The 23,517-nt window shown below is 40.0% G+C and overlaps 1 protein-coding gene and 1 long non-coding RNA gene across 13 annotated transcripts in view; one reads left to right on the top strand and one right to left on the bottom strand.

Annotated features, from left to right (window-relative positions):
• Positions 1-22,871, bottom strand: part of SENP7 (SUMO specific peptidase 7) — a 49,282-nt gene extending 26,411 nt beyond the window's left edge. For 2 of the 12 annotated variants that reach the window (XM_080578489.1, XM_080578492.1), the window contains exons 1-6: positions 22,789-22,866; positions 21,787-21,831; positions 11,475-11,582; positions 9,182-9,276; positions 2,359-2,556; positions 510-707 (exon numbers count right to left, since the gene is read on the bottom strand). In XM_080578489.1, the coding sequence (XP_080434615.1) occupies positions 510-707; positions 2,359-2,556; positions 9,182-9,276; positions 11,475-11,582; positions 21,787-21,831; positions 22,789-22,836 (692 nt within the window). In that variant the 5' untranslated portion in view covers positions 22,837-22,866. Of the gene's footprint in view, positions 1-509; positions 708-2,358; positions 2,557-9,181; positions 9,277-11,474; positions 11,583-21,786; positions 21,832-22,639 lie in introns of all 12 variants that reach the window. The other 10 variants (XM_080578493.1, XM_080578494.1, XM_080578495.1 and 7 more) reach the window with 10 other exon arrangements.
• LOC308189067 lies at positions 12,716-18,203 on the top strand. The gene is made up of 3 exons (XR_013945991.1): positions 12,716-12,782; positions 17,609-17,680; positions 18,071-18,203. It is a non-coding gene; the product is annotated as an uncharacterized lncRNA (long non-coding RNA).
• Positions 22,872-23,517: the final 646 nt, after the last annotated feature.

The following is a 23,517-nucleotide window of genomic DNA, read 5'->3' as shown; positions in this document are numbered from 1 at the left end:
AAAAGCAGATGCTAAGCAATGAGTGTGACACACACAAAGCCTTTACACAGTGGTCATCTGTTGATGAGACTTACACCTTTGATGGATTAATGAGAAAAGAAATGAACAAATCACAGAGAGGAGCTTAGCAAAATCCTGTACGGAAGTTACTTGAAACTATGTTAGAAGACATTAATAACAACAGGAAAGCAAGGCTCATTCTGGACACAAAACTAACTGAACTATGTTTGAATTACATGGCCATCTTCAAAAATCAAAACCAGCGATCCACTGGAAATGCAGATTCCTCCTCTGAGAGAAGAGTAGCCTATTGATATAATGCACAGCTTGAATCAGAATAAATGCAAAGTTAAAATGGCTCGTCAGAGCAGGGTGTTAGTTTGCACTCGGGAAACTCAACTTCTGCTTCAAGGCAGGAGTATCATAAAAATTGTTCCTGAGCAAATCTTTTCCATTGTGAAGTTATGTCATTTCAGGAAGACCAGTGAAATCAGCACTGAGTAACATACCTTTCAGACAGAAAAGAACTTTCACGAGGAGAACTTAATATTTGACATGTCTGCACGTTGGTAACAGATGATGAAGCTAGTTGACCTGATTGTAATTTGTCAGCATCAGATAAATCAGCATCAATTATTACGTGGCTGTCTACGTATTTTCTTCCAATTCTCGTCCTCAGGACATTCGTCAAGATAACTTGAGGTTGCCTGCCATATATATAACAGTAAATCATAAATACTGCACCAAAATCCAGAGAAAGAAGCTTCATGTTAAATTCATGCATTTTAGGGGATTGATAATTCCCAACATCATCAAATTTCATTACTTTTTTCTCAATCCTCTAGAAACATAAAACAAAATCCCACTAAGGAATTTATAACCCAAGGTAAGCAGATAAAGCCAAAAAATAAAGGTAAGAATCTGTAAAGGAAAAGGATAGGGAAATAATTTCACCTTAACAAAGTATTATTCACACTATGTTGCCTCTAATACATAATCTAAGTACTGTTTAATAACTCTAAAGCAACTCTAAAACACTTCAACCAATATCTGTATATATTTCTCTGAATTATGGAGCAAACAATCTTGATTTTCCTGTGAACAAGAAGCCTCCAGTAAAACAGAACTCCCTCAAGCTGTTAGTCAACAGATAAAAAGTAGCACATACACAAAAAGTTAGCATTAGATTTTGTTCCCCCTCCTCAACTTTCAAGGGAGATTCTACAATATAGAAATAGCAAGGCTCAGAAAAACATCTGCAACTGTAAGAGTTGCAAAATAAGCTAGCCAAATAAGCAAAAATAAGCTAGCCAAAAATATGAAGATGTTCACTGGACCACAGATGTGTAAGAGCAGCACAACTTATTTTGCAAAATGCAACTGCAGCCAGCTTGTTGTACAGCTTTTGATGTACTCCCCTCCTCTTTCTCAAACCAGGATTTAAATTCTACCACTTCCACTCTGAGTTATTCTGGATCATGATGTATTGTCATGTTCTTTTTTACATCTATTACAAACAATGTTGTCTTTTGGGTATCTCCTGCATAATTCTCCTGTTGCCTGTATTCATCCACAAAGCACACTCCAGCACAGACTGCGTGATGTCTGGGGAGCACTCAGATCTCCTCCTGCGTTGAGATGCAAATCTGTTTTTAATCAGGAGGCTACATTAGGGACAGGCTTTTGCAAATACTCACGGGTGACATGCACTGATTTATCGTTATAAATACAATTTAGAGGAAGTCTGATACAGAAGAATACCATAGTCTGGATGCAACCTCCAATAAAGGAAGTCCCGAAACTGTTTATCGTCAGAAGCTCAGAGAGAAACATCAGTGAAAAAAGCATTCATTCTAGACGTACATTTCTCTAGGTATCAGCAACTGACCACTGCTTAAGGAAAAAAAGACACTGGACTTGATATGCCTCTCTTCTGCCCCTTTGTGCTTGTTCTCATATTTTCACATGTAATCTGTTGAACAGTGAAAACATACTTGACGCCCTGCCTGAGAAAGAGGGAAGTTAAATGCAGATGTGCTCTTCTTTTCCCAAGAATTTAAAATACATATATCTTTTCTGAGAGTCTAATGGCTGAATCACCATTAATTGGTCTTGTCAGTACAGGACCACCTATAAGCCATCTGATCAGAAATGCCATTACAGTGCACCTGGTACCATCTCTCTCGATAATTATCAACAGGAACCAGGTACAACAGAATTCAACCCAGTCAGATGACAGAAGAATGAGAACAAATTTCATGAACAAGACAGCTGTGATACGATATAGAATAGTTACTCATGAAAAATAACTGCAAGGAAAATTATTTTGTTTAGTGACACAAGGCAAAGAGAACATACCTTTTAGATAGAAAAAGACTTTGGATAGTAGGGTTTAAAATTTGCCATATCTTTAGGCTGGCAACAGATGATGAGGGTGGTTGATTTGAGTGCAGCTTGCCAGCATCAGAAAAAATAGCATCAGTTTTAGGTTGCGCCTGTGTGTATTTTCTTCCTATTTTCGTCCTCAGGACATTCGTCAAGATAACTTTGGGTTGCCTGCCATGCATATAATAATAAATTAATAATAGGGTGCTGAGAGCTTGTTAAGTCACATGAATTCAACACAGCTTTTCCATGAGTTTCCTGTCCCTGCATCATAATTTATATCTTCATTAGAATTTACTTTACTTTACTGACAACTTACAAAGCAATTCTCTTTGGAGAAGAGGAATCGTAACATAATCTGTTGATCAACCCATCCTTCCAGCATTTCTTCTTCTGGTTATCAATGACTAAACACATGCATTCTGTGATTCTGAAGTAGTAAACTTTCAGTACAGGGACATGGAAACTTCAGTGCCTATTTTTTATTGCAAAATGTCAGAAGTAGCATCACCATGGCCTAACAAACTATTCTGAAAGTGTATTGGGTATTTTCAGGGAATGAAAACATGCAGTCACATTGTGGCATCTTATTTTAGAACCATAGAGACTGGCTTCCTGATCAACATTTAGAATACAATTCTTGCTAGAAAATATTAAAAAAGATTATAGTCTCACAGTTGTGAAGCTCCAACTGATTACATCTCTTCAATTTCACTAAAGAAATAACAGTCAACTATGAATTACTAAGTTAATGAAGACTCACTATTAAGATTATTTAAACAAGTAGCTATACTTCTGAGTCTGCTAGGTAGATACTGAAGTCTTGACCTAAAGAATTAATTCTGCATCAAAGCCAGTAACTTGAACGGCTTTCTTTAAACTGATAAGCATTATGTACCATAGTTGATTTGTCAGGATTTATCCTAGATTACCAATTTCATTTTCAAATGGGTGAGAGTTGGACTTGTTTTCCCAGGACAGTTGTAAGAGCACACCGAAGCTCAGGCTACTATGATGTTTTTTTAAAAGATTACCAAGGTAAGAACTCCTTTCTTGCTTGTGTGTCTAACCTAAGTCACTCACCCTTTAGTGTAGGAATCCTTCTTCCACAGCTACAGAAAGACCTTTTTACTGTTCACGTAGCTTTTACATGTTACGGCAACATAGCTGAAGCAAATAGCTGCTATTCTTCAGAGGGTTGACAACTGCAGACCTGGTGACATGCTGCATTCAGCTCAAGAGCTCAGTTATTTGGTAGGGGGTACTAAACATATGCTTGCGTGAAAAACCTTGGAGAACAAGTATGCTTGAGCTTTTAAGAAAATTTCAAACTGCTGTGCTAGTGATAGGTGAACAGGGAAGATATTTCAAAATCCTTCTACAGTGTTCTTGCATAAGTTGCTGTATGTTGAGATTTCTTTTACGTGCTAACTTATTGTGTTAACACAACTTCTTACTGAACTTAAAAGACAGTAAGGTTTCACTGCACAACTGGGAGAACCTGCATATACACTATGAATGCTTTTCAATTTTAATCAAATCTCTGCATCACTGAATGCCATAGTTTATGTGCACAACGATCTGCTTTCTCCAAGAGCTCTGCCATGCATTTCCTAGACTAGTGGTCTCCAGACTTTTTCGATCATGCACCCCTATCAGTAAAAATACTTTAATCACGCAAACAATGTTTATTTAATTATAAATTATACAAACACACTACTAATACAAAAGTTAATAAACAAATACGGAAAAAAGGATTAATAATGATAAAAACATTTTATTTCTTATTTATTAATGGTACAAAAATTACTTGTTTCCTGCACACCGATGGGTTGTCTTGCAGATCTCCTGGGGGCATGCACCCCGCTCTGGAGTCCACTGTCCTGCATGATGGACAGTAAACTTAAAGGGTTCCAATTCAAAACTAAGTAACTTAAGCTGAAGTGTACACACTTTCCTTCATTCTCTGGGCTTTTCTTACAAGTTTCCAAAGGAAAACTAAATAGAAGAGTACTGGTTTTGGTTGGGATAGAGTTGATTTTCTTCAGAGTAGCTCTTGAAGTACTTTGTTTTGGATTTCTTTTGAAAACTGGTGTTGATAACACACCAATATTTTAGTTGCTGTTAATCTTGTCAAAAAAATAAAAAGCTGATGGATTAAAAAAAAACCCACTAAGTTAAAGCACTTTGTTCAGGTTCTTGGTATCAAAGGAGGAAAGTGTTTTGTAAGGGATGAGTCCTAATTACTGCAGGAAAAACAATCCAGGGTTTCTGAAGTAAGAGACGGACTCTTTGATGGCAATGAGAAGTCACACATACAAAGTCTCTAGACTCATCAAAAGACTGACCTAAGCCACAGGAGTTCTCCAGAATGCTTTAGGCAGAGTCACCAAAAGGCAGGGAGGCATTTGCTGTTTTATCTACATTTGCATATCCCCCGTGACTACTTTTAAGAACCCTTTGTAGAGTCTGAGCATCTGCTTCAAATATTGTAGACCAACAAAAAAGGTTTGTTCTATACTTTAAGGATCCAGAGAACTGAGTTTTATTAAACACATACTGAGCCTGCAAAGTAGTCTTGATTTAGCACAGGAAGCAAGAGACTTATCTTCTATGGGAAGTCTACTCCAAGTCACAAGTTCTAGTTTTATTTCTGGGCTTCTCAGATGCTCCGAGTTGATACGTTATCCCTGGTTTACTATGCTGGAAGTGTTTATAGTGACTAGACCTACACATAATTTGATTGTCCAACTGTAAGGTGTTCTAGAAATAATGGATGTGAGGAAGCACACCCACGTAAGAAATCTGGTAAAACTAAGAGTTGAGCCACACAAGAACCTATTAATCTGTTAATAAGATTTACAGCTTCTAAAGTAGTTAATTACAGGGATAGAAGTCATCAAGTAACTCATGCAGATTCATCTTCCGAAACTAGAGATTTATCTTTGGGTTTTAATCTCCCCCTTAAAGATAAGGACTTAAACTACTTTAGAGGTCCAGTTACTACACAGCTGCAGCAAAAAGACATCTCGTCTTTTGGGGGGTCTCAGAAGAGATGAAACACCGGAAGGCTAAGCCAGATACCTCCCTTCTTCTTCCAAGACAACTTGAAACTAAAAATCAAACCTCTAAGTATCTAAACAGTGTCCTTCCTTCAAATACAACAGTTATAGAAGATGGCCTTTGCAAAAGGGTTAAAAGGGTTTTAAAAATCATTACAGTAGAGCACCATGAGACAATATAAATAAGTTATTGTATGAAACCTTCCATCCTCCTGACTAGAGTAATGCTAACCGACTATTTGGCAGAACTAATTATTTTTCGGGTTTCATTGTTTCACCTTGTATAAATAACAGTTTTTCTTTTCTTAACAAATCTTTTCCTTCTATTTGTCTAAGATGCCATAATTACATTTTACTAAATTAAGCCTGAGTTCACAAGATAATTAGTCCAGCGGGAACATACATGGTCACAGAGTCTTCGGTTTAATTGTATGATCAGGACCTATAAAGATAACTGAAAAGATTCCAACCCTTAAGGACTTCAACAATATCATAATGACAAAAGAAAACCTACAGCAGGAGGTAAAGCAGTCAGAAGAATTTCCAGTGCAACTGGACTTCATTACCTATAACTTGTTCTGCTATCTTGGAAGCTTAAATCTGACATCCTTTGCTCATATTTCTATCAGGTTAGATCCTGACAGGCTCCAGGTCCCTTAGCAATTTGGTTTAGTGATTGTTATTAAGAACTGAATTAGCAATGTTTGCCACTCCCTTGATTTAAATGGGCCTTACATATTTTAGTAAAAGTATCTTCTCAAAAACGATCTTACAATTTGAAGTATACACTCATCTAGGCAACTAGCTTTGCACTGGAAACCTGCCTGGTAAGGAAAAAAGCCTCCAACAAATAACAAGGAAGAAAAGGGTACATATTTGGCTATCTGTAAAGGTGACAGCATCAAACTAAGGCATTACTTCCTACATGGAATCAGTTTCTGACTGAAGACATTCACATGAACTATCTGTTATGACCTATCTTCAGAGCTGTACAGTGCTTGCAGCTCTCAATGGCTTCCCTTTTTAAAAGGGAACCTGGCACCTGGTGGTATTTCTTGAAAAATCATGTAACGAAGAGTAAGCGTAAAAGAAATGCAAGAAAAACACCTACATTTATGCCAAAATGCATCTCTGCTATGAGGACTTATGAGGACTGGGACACAGATACCTAAATTACCTGTTAAATTGTCCACAGAATGAAGTGAGCAAGTCATGCAAAAGAAATTCCAAAAAAAAAAACCAAAAAAACTGATGCAAAGCAGGAAAAAAGCAAGCAAAGTATGCACCAAAACCAAGTCCTGCTGACAGAAAGCAACCTGCACAACACTAAGACTGGAGGCATCTTGGTGAAGGAAAACCAAAACAGTATTTTTGTTTCTACGGCAAACACCCACCTTATTTATGCCCTCTTCTCCACTTCCACACACTATTAAAGGTAATGAAAACATACTTAAAATTGTAGGGATGGAAAAGAAAAAAATATGCAATGTGAAAAACGCTGTTAGCTGCTCCTCTCGAGTCTTAAATCACTTCACGGGCAGAAGTATTATGCTAACTTACAAAGTGCAGGACCGAAATAATTCATATCAATCGGCAGAAAATGGCTGACCTCTACTGCACACGAGAATCAGAGCTCCTAGATGCAGCTCCTTTCTCAATGACTGTATTTGGGTACAAATCAGTGTCACAACCCTTGGCTCCCGTTTGTTCAAATTTATATTACAGTGTGATCAAAACCAGACCTAGAAGCTACTGACTTCTCTTGGAGTAAATTAATAATGGCTTACACAACCATCTTCAATGCCTGTATTCTTCTACCAGTAAACCCAAATTTTGTAAAAATAATTATTTTAATAGTGGTATCCCATGTGCCATGCCAGGGTCCCCTCTCAGGTCCTGTAATAGCTGAATACTTATCCTGGGCTCACAGAATAATGTCGCTGATAGACTTGCTATATATTCATCTACGTTTTTGCAGTATGTACACAGCCCAGGTGGTTCTTGGCCCTTCAAAGCCTAAATGAATAAAACGATGCACAATCAATATTGGGAAACTCTCATTGTCACATTCATTGATGACACCACGTGGAATAGAAGACCTCTTTATGTTGTCCTCATCTTCCTACTCCAAGACCTTGCCCTTTCATCAATTCATTACAAGTCAATGTTTTAATGGCAAACATCCCAGCTAGCCTCACCACTTTGCTGGACCAGAAGTTATTACCACCTGGATGTGTGCATCAGGGCAAGGGGAAGCACTGTGTAATGACTGTCTCAGGGTAGTACTCGATTCAGTTGTGATGTATTGCAATTAATGTTTAAAATTCTGAGCTGAAAGAATCACATCTGAAGTATTTCTCCCACCCTCCCCCTGAAAAAAAATTAACAGACCACGACTAGAAGCTTGAATTTCAAAACAACTATTTTGTTGTTGTTGGATTTTGTTTGGTTTTTATTTCCCTCTTAGAGAACACAGGAGTAATACAGCTGAGGTAAGTGGATGTCCCTAAGCTCTGTTTCCAGTCAGTGACAGTTACCCTTGGAACAATGTCATCCCCTTCCTCAACAATAAAAAAGCTTCATAAGTGGGATAAAAAACATCAATTGACCAATAAATATCATGCCTAGCTTTCTGCAAAAACACTAATTGGACTATATGTATTTAACAAACTGTCCTAATCTGTTTTGACACAATCACGAGAACATGTAAGAGATCACCATGGTATGAGAGGGACTAGGGAACTAACATGCCTTGACACCCTGTCCAGAGATCACAAACAACTCACCTCAGAGTCACTATCCACAAGGCCCTGAGGAGGTATCCAAATGTAAGCAGTGTTGTTTTATGACCACTTTCAACCATCATGGTCCTTCCTCTCAGCAGGAGGGATAGAAGCAATAAACTACTACATTTTGTAATCCAGAACTTTAATTAAACCATGAGCAAATGTGGGTTTGTGCTAACACATCCATTTAGTCACTTCTGACTAAAAAAAGTGGCAGTAACAATGCTTAGGCAACACTTTAGATGAAATATGCCCCCCTAAGTATTTGGTATTAGCTACCATTAATTAAGATTATACTTTAAAAAAAAGAGAGGAGCTAAGAGTTTGTCTTTAAGACTTATTTCCTGGTTTCAGAGTAAATATGAGTGTGACAAAACACCTACTGTCACTACGCATTCTCATGATCTTTGTTTCTAACAGCCTCTCCTAACAATAAATCATTTATGACCAAGTTATATTCCAGTCAGAAAACAGGGCAGAGAATGGGGCAAAAATCATGCAATTATTTCCATGATTTATGGAACAATAGTTGCTTCATTAAGATAAATAAAATTAACTCTTTCATGAGCTCACTATGCTTCCTAGCTACTGTCAGTGAATCTATTTCTCAATTTTCATTTCCATTTGTCTACAATGACTGTAAAGCTTCAGAGTTTTCTTGGACACCTTTCAAGATTGTAAGCAGGTCAACAAGCCGTAATTCCTCTAGTTAGTGTTCCATTCTCATTCTGATGTTGCAGCCTTGTGCTGAAGCAAAAAAAACGTATTGTTGCTTCATAATTCAGTGTCATTAAGTCACTGAAACATATTCTCTGAAGATGGGCTACCACCTTGAAAACCATCTCCACATGACCCAATTAACTAGAGACCAACAACGCCTGTATTCAAGGAAGATTATGAATTTCAGAAAATGCAAACAGAATAACTAATTCTGAAATGGCTTCTTACCCAATGGATTCTTCATCATTAGAGCTGCATCTGTCACAGTCCCTTTGTCTTTTTCCTTTTGCATAAGTCCCTCTGTTGCTGGCACTTAATCTCCACTGAAATAAAACAAATAAAGTTGGAAAGTTCTAACAGACCCAAGTGTCATAACGGACATTACACCTGAAAAATGAACAATGCCAGACATTGAAACAAATCAACTGATCAGATAGAGCAGATATGCAAAGAACACATACAGCAATTTTGTAACATATGAATTTATTTACTATAAAGAATTTGTGTATTGCCTGATCTTGCTGGGAACTTGCTCTTTTTTCCTCCAGAATTAATACAGGACAATTCAATTACTTCCCTATTTAAAGGAGCACTATCCCAAAAAGAAATATTAAGCTTGTTCCACATAGTCGCAGTTAAGTGAGATAACCTCTGCTTTAACTCTGTGAATTTAACCAAGTGACATTCCACTCACAGATGCATAATTCTGATTAGGAAGCAGCTGAAGGTTTGGTATTTGCACAGTGTGGCAAACGCAAGACCTGCCCTTCCCCAGGTCATCTTGCCTTACCAGAATGTATTTATAAGTCCAAATTAAATCAATGAAGCCCCAAAACACACTCATTTCTGCAGTTCCAGAAAACTCTCTACTCTATCCTCATATTTTTCATATAAAAAGATAAACCAAACTGAGGTTTGAAAATGATGCTAGTCAGGATTAAAGCAGACTAAGTTATCTTCATTTCTGTTTGAGTGTGGTGTGAAAGGATGCCTGAAAGAATCATGCCCACGCATATTTTGCATGCCTTAGAGAATTCTCAAAGATGAGTACCAAATCGTACTTATTCCTTAGCAAACTGACTGTAATGGAAAAAAACCTCCGTTTTACAACAGCTGGAAGCAAGAAGGTGCTTTCCCCTCCTTCTGCCTCCAAACATCATGTAGCTCACTAATCAGTGCTCTGAGGTGAGCATGTGAGAAACCTATATGCTCAAAATCAATGAAAGCTATACAACATTTTTTCTAATGATGTTGAGCCAAATGTTAACGCTAAATACAGCCTGGATAGATGTTTGGTCCTGTGTATAGAAAAATGATTTAATTACGATATCTCATGAGTTCTCTGTCTTTAAAGAGAATATAAAAAGACTCATTTACAGCATATGAAGACCTCTACTGCATGGAAAAATCTGAAATATGTAGACAGGTAAGAAAAACAAGAAATGGAAGATAAGACAGTATACAGGAAATAAGAAATGATTTTTCAATTCAGCCAATCCAATCACTGTTTTTGTAGAAGCAGAGAGAAAGACAGGAAGAATTCTATACTGGTGCTATCTGGCTCTGCCTAAGACGCTGCTGCTTGTAACTCCAGGGTACGACTTCCTGCTTCAAAGCCCTACTACAACTGCATGCCCTGCTTACTTTACCAGTACAGAACATAATGGGGCCTGCCATGAGAACTGGCTCACATTACCAGCACTCCTGTAAGTTACTAGAATTCCCAACTTCCTTCACCAGGTTTTTACAACTTCTCTGTAGAGGAACTGGTTTGTCTAGCCACATGGTTCTGAAAGCAATAGAACTGGCAACGAACTCTCAATGTCCTGAGTTGAAGGAGTCAAGAGCAGCAAAACACATTTCCTAAGTATGGCATTTATAAAAAACTTAGTGAATTTCAAACAGATTTTGTACTTGTTTGCTTCTATGCCTGACCAAGATAATCAAGACAATCATTTATGGTAATGCCATGTACAGTCTTAATATAGAAATTAGTTCTTTCTGCATTAAGACCTAAAATTCTACGAGAAGTCATACTGTATTTCAACTATTCTCTTACAGTTTCAGCTCTTAGATACAAATAACAACCAACTGAAAACTGAATGTAAAAGCGACTTCCATAGCATAATAAAAACAGTTTGGATAAGTAACCCAAATCTGAAAACATGCACATAAATTCGCCTTTGAACTCATGGTGTAAGAGGTTGCTTCAGGACTTGATATTGGCTTTAACAAAATGGAAACCTTCTGTCAACCACATCTGAGGACCAACTCTGCTTTTTTATGATTTAGGCTGGTAACACAGCACAGACTTCAATTTCTGTAGCTGTATGCTTACAGACACATTCCAGACCTACACACTTGACTTTCCTAGTTAATCTGGGTCAAGTACTGGTCACACAGGTAGAAGGAAGCACTCAGTACTAAAAAAAAAAAAAAAAAAAAATCCAGCCTCCGAACCAGAACAAAATGCCCATGCAACTTTCCTGCATACTTTATGCTCTGAAGAACTTCTCTTTACCTCTTTTAAAGGGTAGTCCCAATGGTGGGAGCCTGGGAGCCTTGTCAAAGGGGACTGAACTTGGACATCCTCTGACTTGGTGTTTGGTTTCTTCTTTGGTATACGAAACTGAAAATAGAGGATGTTACACACATGATAAAACTCAATTATCTGCTGGTGCTATGAGCTGACGTATTGCCAGGTACAAAGTTCTTGTAAGCGTGAGACAAAATAAAGTTGCAAGTAAACCACTGACCTTTGACTTGGACAATGCATTCTCATTGATGCTTGATCATAAATCATGTCATAGCACATGAGGAGCTAGTTTTAACAGATGAAATGTCTTAAAAAAACACAGGAAAACTCCTCGTATTTCATTAACTTTACAACAACCTCAACTACATGCCCAAGAAGTGAAAACCAATCTACTGGTACTCAGTTTTCTTGCTGCCCTCTAATTTACTTACACTATAGATTAATGATCACATATCAGTTTAAATAACAATAAAGAGAAAACAGGATAGCTGAACCATATGAGCTTTGCTCACTCTCAAAAAAAAAAAAAAGAGCATTTATATCTTGTAATAGTATTGTTAGTAATAGAAGGAGAAATAATACAATATTGCTTAATATGTTACATTTGCGATGTACTGTTCCGAGGCTGCGCTTGGAAGATACAAAATATATGTGTAAGGGTAGCATGAGAGAATGCACCGATTCATGATGAGGAGTAAGGAGGATTAAAAGAATGCTCAATTTGCAAGACATCTAGATAACTGGGGCTTCTTGGACCCCGGGAACTGGATCAAACCAACCTTGCGGTTTGGACTGAGACCAAGGGCTCAGAGAGCACGCGTGAGAAAGAAAGGTTAAAAAGTTCAACTCTGATGAAGACATTGTACTTCATCCCGACGACCACCCAGACGACCACCAGAGAGTAGTAGGCAAGTGCAGAAGGACTGATAAGATAATTAGCATACGAAGCGAGGCTAGGCGGAGCTAGGAAATGAATATGCATAGATGAGTTGTGAAACCTAATGCATATGTAATAGCCTAGGAGATAAAAGAGAACTAAGAGAACAAATCAGACCAAGTTAGATTTGGGCAGGCATGCCCCTAACTTCCGGCGCCTAATAAAGCACCTTTATATAATCACTTTGTGGATTATGTGTTTTCATGAACGCTAACATTTTGGCGACCCAGATGGGACCTCGTGGGCACTGCTGATGCGGCTCGCAAACTGATCACGCTCCAGCCGGCACCGAGGAGTTTCTCGGGGAGCCATCGGCCGCGACCAACCCCCGCTGCTCACAACGTACCTCTGAAAGGGTAAGAAAAAGGTGCTTTCTGGTAATCGGTACCGATCTGGTCTGGGAGCCTGCCGGTCAGATGCGGCGAAAGCCACGCACGGTTGGGCTAGGGAATTCCCGTGGTAAGCCTAGGCGCCATCCGTCAGACAGTCGCGAAAGCGCTGCAGGTTCGGCATCAGTGGTCTGGTTTTGCTGCAGGCTCAGCATCTGGTTCAGTTCGGTAAAAGCTATAGCTGATAATGGAAAAACTTAAAAGTATTCTGGGTGGTAATGCTTCGGTACCGCGATCCTCCCCTTTGGGCTGTTTACTAGCACACTGGAAGGAGGGGTGTTTCCGGCAGGAGTTACGAAAGGGTAAACTGGTTGATTACAGTAATGTTTGGTGGCCACAGTATGAACTAGAAGATCAAGAAAGCTGGCCAGAAAACGGAACCTTACAGTACAATACTATCTTACAATTAATGTTATTTTGTGAGCGAGAAGTGCAAGGGGCCTCTCTGTGTGATTGCGTGATTGTGTTGTGAGTGAGACGCAGCATCGCTGCGAAGCGAGTGCGGAGTTCTGATCCGCGGTTCCGTATTCTCCGCGAGGGGAGCGGCCGGAGACGAACAAAGCGCATGACAGACCGAAAAGAAGTGCTGTTTTATCCAAATGTTGATTGGTGGTGCCCAATGTACGGGCCCGCCGGTGCATCTTGTAATCCTATTTCATTCTTAAATGTTTTGAGTGTGACAAGGAGGAAGGTGGAAGCATTATCTAAGTAACAGTTTAAAAGTTTCGGTATATTCGCGGTGGTGTTTGGTCGGTTTCCCAAGTATCGGGGGAGGGGGGCTAACTGATTATCAAAGCGGTAGAATGGAGAGTCACTTCTTTGGTGGTTCGGGCCTGAGCCCTGGGAATTTGGTAAGAAGGGGGAGAGCGAATTTATTTAGGCCTCAATACCTTTTAAACCCCCATCTTGATGGATACACAGGAGTGATTCCTTGTTTTGTGTAGGCTTACTAACAAAGTGCATGAGAAAAATTAGCATTCGGCTTGAAATTCGGCCTTGTTGAAATGTAAATTTTGTGGAAAAGGTGGTATTGTTTGTCTAGAAGACGGAAGGCTGAGTGCTTCAGGTGTTTTTCCGAAGTCCTGTGGATTTATGATTGGAACGGGGCTCATTAATAATCTGAAATAGTGAAGTTTGTATGTGGAGTCTAATCCCAGAGAATTGGGACATTTGAGAAGATTAGGAAAACATAGTAAAAACCTGCAATAAAAAGGTTTGCGTGGAAATTGAAACAAGGGACAGTAATTAATATAAATAAATAAAAGGGAATGGGAAATCAAGGAAATGGGTAATATCCAAAACAAAGACGTTTTAAAGAAAGCCTCCTTGGGTGTATATTGGCACATTGGAGGGATATTGTTGGAACGGGGAGGGGGGGGGGGCGCGGAAAGCAAGAGGATTTCCACTAAGTATTGCAATCAATTGTGGCCACTATATAAACTAAATGGCCACTTTATGGGTCAATCGACTATAACAGTGTCTTGCAATTAATGTTGTTTTTGAGGAGAGAAGGAAAATAGGATGAAATGTTGTATACTGATATGTTGTTTCAGCATCTTGGAGGGAAAAGGTATGGAATTAAGTTGGCCCCTGACCGAGCCTTTGGTGTTGGCATTAGAAAAGTACAGGCTGGAGGAAGATAAAGGAAGTGTTAAAAGGGTTGTTGAAGGTGTTAAAGGTTGTGTGGCATGTAGTATTTAACAGAGCTGTTTGAAGTTGAATGAGCAGGGGAAGAGGATGAAGGAATGTTAATAGTTCCGCCTCAACCCGAGGCTGAGATCTCAAAATCACGGGTGTGAGCCCTCTGGGGCAGAGGGACCATGATGGGTCCGAGAGAGAGTTGTCATGGAAACAGAAAAGCAGCTAACTCTTAAAACAACCTGAGTTCATGTGAGTTCAGATTGCCAATGGGACCGCTCAGGGAACTTTCAACCATTGCATTCCCCTGACCAACCCCCCCCCCCCCACTGAGACCCTTACCACCCCGGAAATTATGTAAATACCAAAATCTGGTTAAACTGGGAATTGAGAATCTGTTCCAACAAGGTCCAAAAGAAACCCCTATGGAATTTTTGAATTTTTGGACCAACTTTGAAACGCAATGGAAAAAAAAAAAAGACAGAAAATTTGGACCTGGCTTCAGAAAACAAACAGAGGCAATTGGCTAGCCTCTTTCTAGGGCAATCGGCCCCTGATATCAGAAAGAATTTGTCTTAGGCTTCAGGATAAACTTACAACAGTCAGAAATGACGGGGACCTGGGGCATCTACCCTAGCAGGTCCACTAGTTGAAATAAAGCTAGGAAACGAAGAGAGAGGCTTGAATTTTTTTGTTGTTGTTGGTTACAGGAGCTTCTTTCTCTGTGTTAATTAGTCTGTAAATGTAATAGGAGCAACATATTCAGTGTTAAATAGTTTAAAAGGACGATTAGGAACTAAGACAGCTACAATAATTGGAGCCACAGGGAAGGAGGAGGAACAGCCATTCTTACAACCCCTTGATTTGCGTTTTGGGGGTAAGGAACTAAACCATGATTTTTTGTATGTACCAGAATGCCCGATTCCACTCTTGGGACGGGATCTATTAGCTAAATTAGATGCAACAATAACCTTTGAGGATGGAGAATTAATAATGAAGGTACCTGAGTCCAAAGTAGGACAAATCCTAATGATCAAAGATAAACCCTTTGTTAATATTCCAAGAGAAGTAGAAAATGCAGTTATACCAACAGTACAGGAAACAGATGTACCAGGGAAGTCGAAACTGGCACAACTGGTAAAGGTGGAATTAAAGGAAAGAGCCAAACCTGTTTGAATCAAACAATATCCACTTAAGATAGAAGCTAGGCAGGGGACAGTGAAAATTATTGACAAATTTCTCAAATATCAGATTTTGGAAGAATGTAAATCGGAATACAATACTCCAATTTTTCCAGTAAAGAAGCGGAATGGCGAATATAGATTGGTATGAGATCTTAGAGCAATAAATGAAATAACAAAGGACATTCACCCGGTAGTGGCTAATCCTTACACATTGTTAACATCTGTGAGAGATATATAAATGGTTTACTGTGATAGATTTAAAGGATGCCTTCTCTTGCATACCTCTTGATAAAGATGATAGAAAATTATTTGCCTTCGAATGGAAAAACATATTGAAGTTTTTGTACCACATACGGTAACAACTGTTTTAGAACAAAAGGGGGGCCACTGGTTATCACCCAGCCGAATGATGAAATATCAGGCAATACTAACTGAACAAGATGACGTAACCTTGAAAACAACTAACCTGTTAAATTCAGCAGTATTTCTAGGAACTGTTCCAGAAGAAGGACCGTTGGAACACAATTGTGTGGAAATAATTGAACATACCCATGCCAGCCGTGAGGATTTGAAGGATGTACCCCTTGAAAGGTATGACTGGGAACTTTTTACTGATGGTAGTAGTTTTGTGGAGAATGGAACACGATATGCAGGGTATGCAGTAACAACCCTGAAGACAGTAATCGAAGCAAAACCTTTACCACCTGAAACATCAGCACAGTGAGTGGAACTGATAGCCCTACCTCGAGCACTGGAACTGAGTAAAGGAAAGATGGTAAATATTTGGACAGATTCAAAGTATGCTTTTGGAGTAGTCCATGTTCACGGAGCATTATGGAAAGAAAGAGGGCTGTTGTCCTCACAAGGAGCCCATATAAGCTATCAAGAGGAGGTGTTAAATTTGATAAATGCGGTACAAAAACCAAAACAAGTGGCTATTATGCACTGTAAAGCTCATCAAGGAGGAACCTCAAAAATATCAGAAGGGAATCGGCTGGCAGATTGGCTGGCAGATCGAGCAGCTCGACAAATTGCTCGGGAAGTGTGGAATGTAATGGCTTTGGTACTACTCAAGGTAGGCACCACTTGTTTTAATCTTCCCAAGGAACCAAAATATTTGCCAGAGGATGAGAAATTAGCAAATCTCCTAAAGGCCTGAAAGAACTCTGATGGACGGTATGTAAACGCTACGGGCCAGGTAGTAATAACCCCCGTTGGTGATGCGAGAAATACTTCAGACAAGACATAACGAGTGTCACTGGGGTGCAGAGGCAATGGTAACATTTTTAAAACGTAGCATTGTCTCTACACATATATTAACAATGGCAAAATCAGTAATGTCAGTGTGAGATTTGTCTGAAAATAATCCAGTAGCAAGAAAACACGCTGAGATGGGAAGAGTTAGAGTAGGAATAGAACCAGGAGATTACTGGCAAGTTGATTTTGTAGAGTTACCTAGGACTGGGAGATATAGGTATTTGTTAGTAGGGGTTGACACCTTTTCTAGATGGCCAGAAGCCCTTCCCTGTCGCACCAATCAAGCTAAAGAGACAGTAAAATGGTTATATAATGGAAAACCATTCCGAGGTTTGGGGTTTCCGTTAGGAATATCCTTGGATAGGGGACCCCACTTTGTTGCATCTGTGGTTAAAGACGTAAGCCGGCTATTAGGAATTTCTTGGAATTTACATACTGCATGGAGACTCCAATCTAGTGGACAGGTAGAAAGGATGAACCAAACTCTAAAGGGACAAATCGGTAAAATCTGCCAGGAAGCCAAAATACAATGGCCACAAGCTTTGCCTATAGCTTTACTGAGAATAAGGATAAAGCCAAGGAGTGGAATGTCAGTAAGCCCATATGAGATTACGTATGGAAAGCCTTATGAATCCCCAGAACCAAATCCCAATATGCATATAACAGGGAGCCAGGATGTTTATAATTATATATTGTCTCTTGGTAAAACTTCAGCTCAACTTCAAAGTGTTCTGGTGTGGAACCGACCGTTGGCACTGGAAAATCCTGTCCACGACATTCAGCCAGGTGACCGAGTGTACATTAAAAACTGGAATGAAGAACCCCTGAGAGAACGGTGGGCCGGACCTTATCAAGTATTATTGACTACTTTTACAGCTGTAAAGGTAGAAGGGGTGGATGCTTGGATTCATTATACTCGGGTGAAAAAGGTTCCCGAATTTTGGTCAGTGCAAGCAATCGGAAATACAAAACTACAGATGAGGTGCGTATAACCATACAATGTTGGGGTTCTTAACAACAGTAATGCTAACAGTAATTGTTTTGTGTAAATACCTTGTAATTGAGTTCCTAGAAATACCAGAAAAATATAAGAAAGAGGAAATATTCAAAGGAGAAAAGGTTACTTTGGAATGTGGAATGCACAACGATAAACCAATAACAATTAGCTCTCTACAGGTGGTCTGGGGAAAAATAAATGACTCCGGACAGAGCCAGGAAATATACGTAGACACAACCAGGGACAATACAGGATTGAAGGCTGGATGGAAGGGGAAGGCGTACGTAAGTAAAACCATAGAATTGGGCCAACAACTGAGAGGAGCTACCACCCGAACCCTGTTTAGTGTTACTAAAGTCAACAAAGGAAACTACCGGTGCATGGTAACACATGAAAATAGCACAGATTACGGGATAAGAGAAATATTGGTATATCCGAAAGTGGATAAAGGAATATTGGTAGCCCACCGAAAAGGATCTAGAAGAAAAAGAGAGGGCCAGGTACCATGGACACAAGCGGTACAGATCCCACACAGGCAACCATCAGAGGATTTACTGGTAGGATTGATTAAAGATTTTGCCATAATGAAAGGAACTGATAGAATTACTGCTTGTATGCCCATTCCAAAAGCAACAGGGGACCCGCTTGAGTGGGGTATAATAACCTCCCACTGCCCCAAGTAAAAGGAAATGAAACAATTCAATGTAAAGAAGTCAAAGTTTTAGAGAGGATAAATGTTACACAATACTATAGGAAACTGAGCCCCCCAACATCGAGGTCTGAATGTGAAAAGAAGAACAACTACCAATTCATAACGATAGGCAGATTTAAGAATGTGGGACAGTGTTATTATGATGAACTACGTGTAGTTGAAGGAGCTAGAGAAAAGATTGTTTGGGAATGTCAAGAGAAAAATGAGCCAAAAGGAATGAAAGGGTGGGATAGTTTTTGGACAGTAAGTTTATTGCAGAAATTCCAGTATGGAGGGAATACATCATGGTGTATTAAATGGCAGGGAAAGCAGAATGGAACTGATCAGTTTTATACAGTAAGCCGGGTTGATAGTAGTGGTAGACAAGAGTCAACAAAGGTAGCTTGGTGGACTTGTGAGAAGAAATATACTTGCGACAGTAATAATGAAGATATCGAGCACTTACTTCCGGTATTGATAGCTCTTAGGGCAGGATGTGTTTGCCGAGGAATTAAGTACAATTCAGAAAGAAATAGCCAGGCTAGTCAAGTCGCAGTGGATTGTAGCTATAGTACCATACAAAGTCCAGGACAATTTGTATGGGCAGCCAGTAATGGAACTTGGACTACACACCTGCCGATAGATGGGGAAGTAAAAGAAATAACTCTAGGATTCCCTCCCCACACTGCGTCCAATATGGAAAAAGTCTCCTTTTAAGGGAAAGTTGGAAACCCTACAAATTAGTAGAGCAAAAAGAAGTTTAGAAGAAGGGGCAGATGAAGATATATGGCATGAACCCTCGGATGGAGTAAAATTCAATTGGGCATTAGAATCTCTATTTGCAAAGGTAGCTACTTATCGAAATAGGGAAATGATTTATAAACTTACAGAACAAGTGAGTAGGCGCACGAGAGCCACAAAAGAAGGCTTTAGAGACCTTAATATCCAACTACAATCTACAACTAAAATGGTGCTACAAAATCGATTGGCATTAGATACACTGTTATTAAAGGAACATGGAGTATGCGGATTTCTAAAAGATCATATTGATCATTGCTGCATCCAGGAGATAAAAGAGAACTAAGAGAACAAATCAGACGAAGTTAGATTTGGGCAGGCATGCCCCTAACTTCCGGCATCTAATAAGGCACCTTCATATAATCATTTTGTGGATTATGTGTTTTCATGAACGCTAACAGTATCAGTGCTTTAGTATGATTATTTAGCAGCAGTACTCAAAATACTGTTGTCATTCCCAACCTCTGCAAAAATGAAACTGGTATTTCAAATGTAAGTACTGCAGATAAAGCAATTATTAATTCTTAACAGTTTGCCAATTCAAAAAAAAAAAAGTATGTAGGAAATAATTTATTGGCATTCAAAACAAAAATAAACTGAATTGCTACAAGTTCATCAAGACAAGGAGAGGGTTACATTTTCTATCAAGTTAATTAAACCCATTAAATAATCTCAGCTAAACACAAGAATGGAAGCCTTGACATTTCTCCAGGTATCCTGAGATGTAAAACCTTACCACTGCAAATATGCCCAGATTCATAAGCATCAGCAATGGAACGTAGTGCTGGTATCTTTCACACAATCAAGTATGTCAGCCAAGAAAAAGCTGAAGCTACTCCATATGATGGCTACTGCAAAATGCATTTATGAATTGAGTATGATGGATGCCAGATGTCCTATCTTGCAACATGAAATTACAAATAAGGACTCTAGAAGAATGAGGCTAAACTTAATTAACAGAATCTGCATTCATCAGCTCCATATGTAGTCTTTCAGACCGTAACTGAAGTGCATGGTATCACCAATGAGATATTCTGTAAGTTGAATTGAAAGCGCTCTTATTTTTCTCTATAACTTCTTTTAAACAAATATATATATATATTTTTAGTGAACTTTTAGGCCTGAATTTCTATACTGTACCTCAACCTGCTTCTGATAGTCAAATACAATACCAGATTCCTCAAATTATAAAGGACATAAGTGTGATACACAGGCATCAACTTCTAATAAAAGTATCTCCCTTACTCTTCAATGAATTTTTAAGGATTGGAAAATATATTTTCATATTCAAGAATGTCTACGGTTAGGGGGGTTGTTTATTTGGAGAAATGGTTTACAAACTTCTCCTCCTCCAACCTGTGTTATCAGTGGCCAGGTACAAATTCCTTACTTCAGAATGCCACAGAAACCACCAGTCAGGCAACAGGTTATAAGCTTTGTGACAGCACATAATTGAATAAAGTTTTAATACACATTTCATGTTACTGAGGTTCAGATGACCTCTGTAATAATACAACATTGCGAACAGGTTAAGTCAGACTCAGAAAACAGAAAAAGACAGATGGACAGACAGAAAGGGATAAAAAGCATAAGATATGTTCATCAGCAACATTTCCACCTCACTGTACATTATTTTTACAATGTTTGCACTTGTTAAGACCTTGGTTAGTTATGGCCACAAATAACTTCTGGAACAAGCACAACGTGAACAGGTAACCAACACAGGTCTGAATTTATGGCAAGTGCAACGTATGCAAGTTACATCAGCTTTCCTCTACGAGAAAGGGGCTGAATCAATATATACATGCGCATATGCATTTAGCAGATTGCTCATCTCAACCAGCAGTACTTTTCAGGAGGTTCAGAGCAGTAGGAGCAAGGGTCAGAGATCATGTGTAAACAAGGCACTGGAAAAGGCTTCATTTCCAAGCCGCCAGACAGACCTTACCCGATCAAACCAGCTGCTGTGCCGCCAATTTGTTCGCATGAATGCTGCCATTACTAGAAATCACTATTAACATAGGTATTTTAGAAAACACTAGCGCACAGCGTCTCTGAACACTTCTCCGCAGAAAACAAAGTATTATGCAGTTATGCAGCTCCTCCTCTTACTTAAGCGTTATTCTTAGTATTTTAGATGTTACTTGGGTCTTAACGTTGCCCTGAAAAGTGTGTTTATGGTAAGTGTGTTTATATAAGTCGGATGTTAACCCTTTCATGTATTAGTGTGTTCAGCAGCAGACATTAGCGTTGAAGGCCACTACCTAAACTGGTTCTCAGGAAAGACGTTCCAGAGAAGTGAAAGCAGGACCACTGGTGAATGAATTTGGTTACACAAACACATCAAGACACACTAGGATAGCCATAGGCTGAAAGCAACGTGCTGTAAATTGTAAGACAACTTACACTGACTTGACTTGAAGACGATGTTCTTCCATCCATGATTTTCTTCTGAAAGAAGCACACAAAATAAGCTTAGCAAACTGCATTTTATTTATTCAGATAGAATTAAGATCACAGTAGTAGGTACTAAGCAAAAACAAGAAATTCCTTTTTAAGGAAGTCAGCACAAAGAAATTGACAGCCACAATATGAGAGAGACATATGCTTGAGGAGGGCTCTAGATTGTAAGCGCGAACAGATGAGTTAACAACATTTTCTCTAGGATTTGTCTTTAGTGAATACACTTACTGCTTAAATTCACTTATTAGTTACCTCCTTGCCAGAGAATAATTCAGGCTTTGATTATAAAGTGAAAAGGCATCAGAGAAGGACATCTGTAATGCTACAACAGCTCTGATAAAAACAAAAACAAAACCCCAGCATTTCTGTTAACAGATCAAAGCCCTCCTCAGGGGAAGCACACAGCTTCAAACTTCCAGCACTCCAAGGGTTTTATTCTCTTTGTACATACTCTACACGCCTCAAAGAGGCGTCCTAAGACCTTCAAACCCAAGACCCTCAAAAAGCCTGTAACACCCCTTTATCCTAGTTAGGGCCATTTCGCCAGCGGCTTCTCCAAGTCGGAGCCCTGCTGTCAGGCCAGGCGAGCAGGCCGGCCAGGAGGGGACCCGCTGACAGCTCGGGGGGAACGCGAAGCCCCCACCCGGGGCCGGCGGGGCCGCTCCCCGTGCCCCCATTCCCCGTTCCCCCGGTACGAGCGCAAAGGGCTGCCACAACGGGTCGACGGCATTTACTGCGCTCTCTCCTCAGCCTCACAACCCCTGGCGATTTCGCTTTTGTGGCGCAGACAGCCCACCTCCCTTCCCCTTTGATCCTCCCTCCCCCGGCAGCGGTTCAAGGGCTCGGGCAGCCGCAGCCCCCTCCCCGCCGCGGGGGACGGGCAGCTGGTGCCGAGGACCCCGTCGGGCAGCTCCTGCACCACCCACCGCTCTCGTTGTTGCTCACCCAGGCCCCGGCGCCGCCTGCGCAGCTCCCCCGGCTGCTTCCGGGCATGGCCCCGCCCGACCTGGGAGAACCGCCCCGCAGTGGCCGCCCCTTCCCCTTCCCCCCCCCTTTCCCCTCAGTCTCCCGCCTTCCCGCCGCTGTTCCCTCACAGCCGGCCGGGCTCGCTCGCGACTGTCTCGGCGGTCTCTCTGGGCTTTAACTTTCTGGGTTAGAGCCTGTTGCTAAGGGGAAAAAAATAATAATAATAAAAAAAAAAGTATAAATGACGTAGAGCAAGTGACAGCTGCGTGGTTACACAAATTAGCCTCTATCTGACGAACCGATGAGTCGTAGTAAAATCAGTAGATATGAATTCGGTAAAACAATTGAAGCACGTGCTGACAAACGTTGAAGGAAGAGACAACGCTAACGTTTGTGGAAGTACTATAAAAGATTCCTTTTTTTTTTTAAGTAACATCCAACCAAACAAAACCAAGATTAAATTGTATTTAGTTTTACTAATTACACTTACATCTCCAATTTAGTCAGAATCCTGAAGATGGATTGTTACCGTAATGCCCTTCAATCCGCACTCCCCCCGTGTCACACACACTCCTGCAGGAGCCACCGCAACCACTTCCCTACCTCTGCTAAAGCCAAAGAAATTCTGCAGCCGAGCACAGCTGAACACCACCAAGATCAGCACCCAGCAGCGTAACAACCTCAGCTGATGTCTTTGGAAATCCCTTT

Source organism: Anser brachyrhynchus (genome assembly GCF_964034855.1).
Source record: "Anser brachyrhynchus genome assembly, chromosome: 1".
NCBI lineage: Eukaryota > Metazoa > Chordata > Aves > Anseriformes > Anatidae > Anser > Anser brachyrhynchus.
This window is presented reverse-complemented; position numbering and strand designations above follow the sequence as displayed.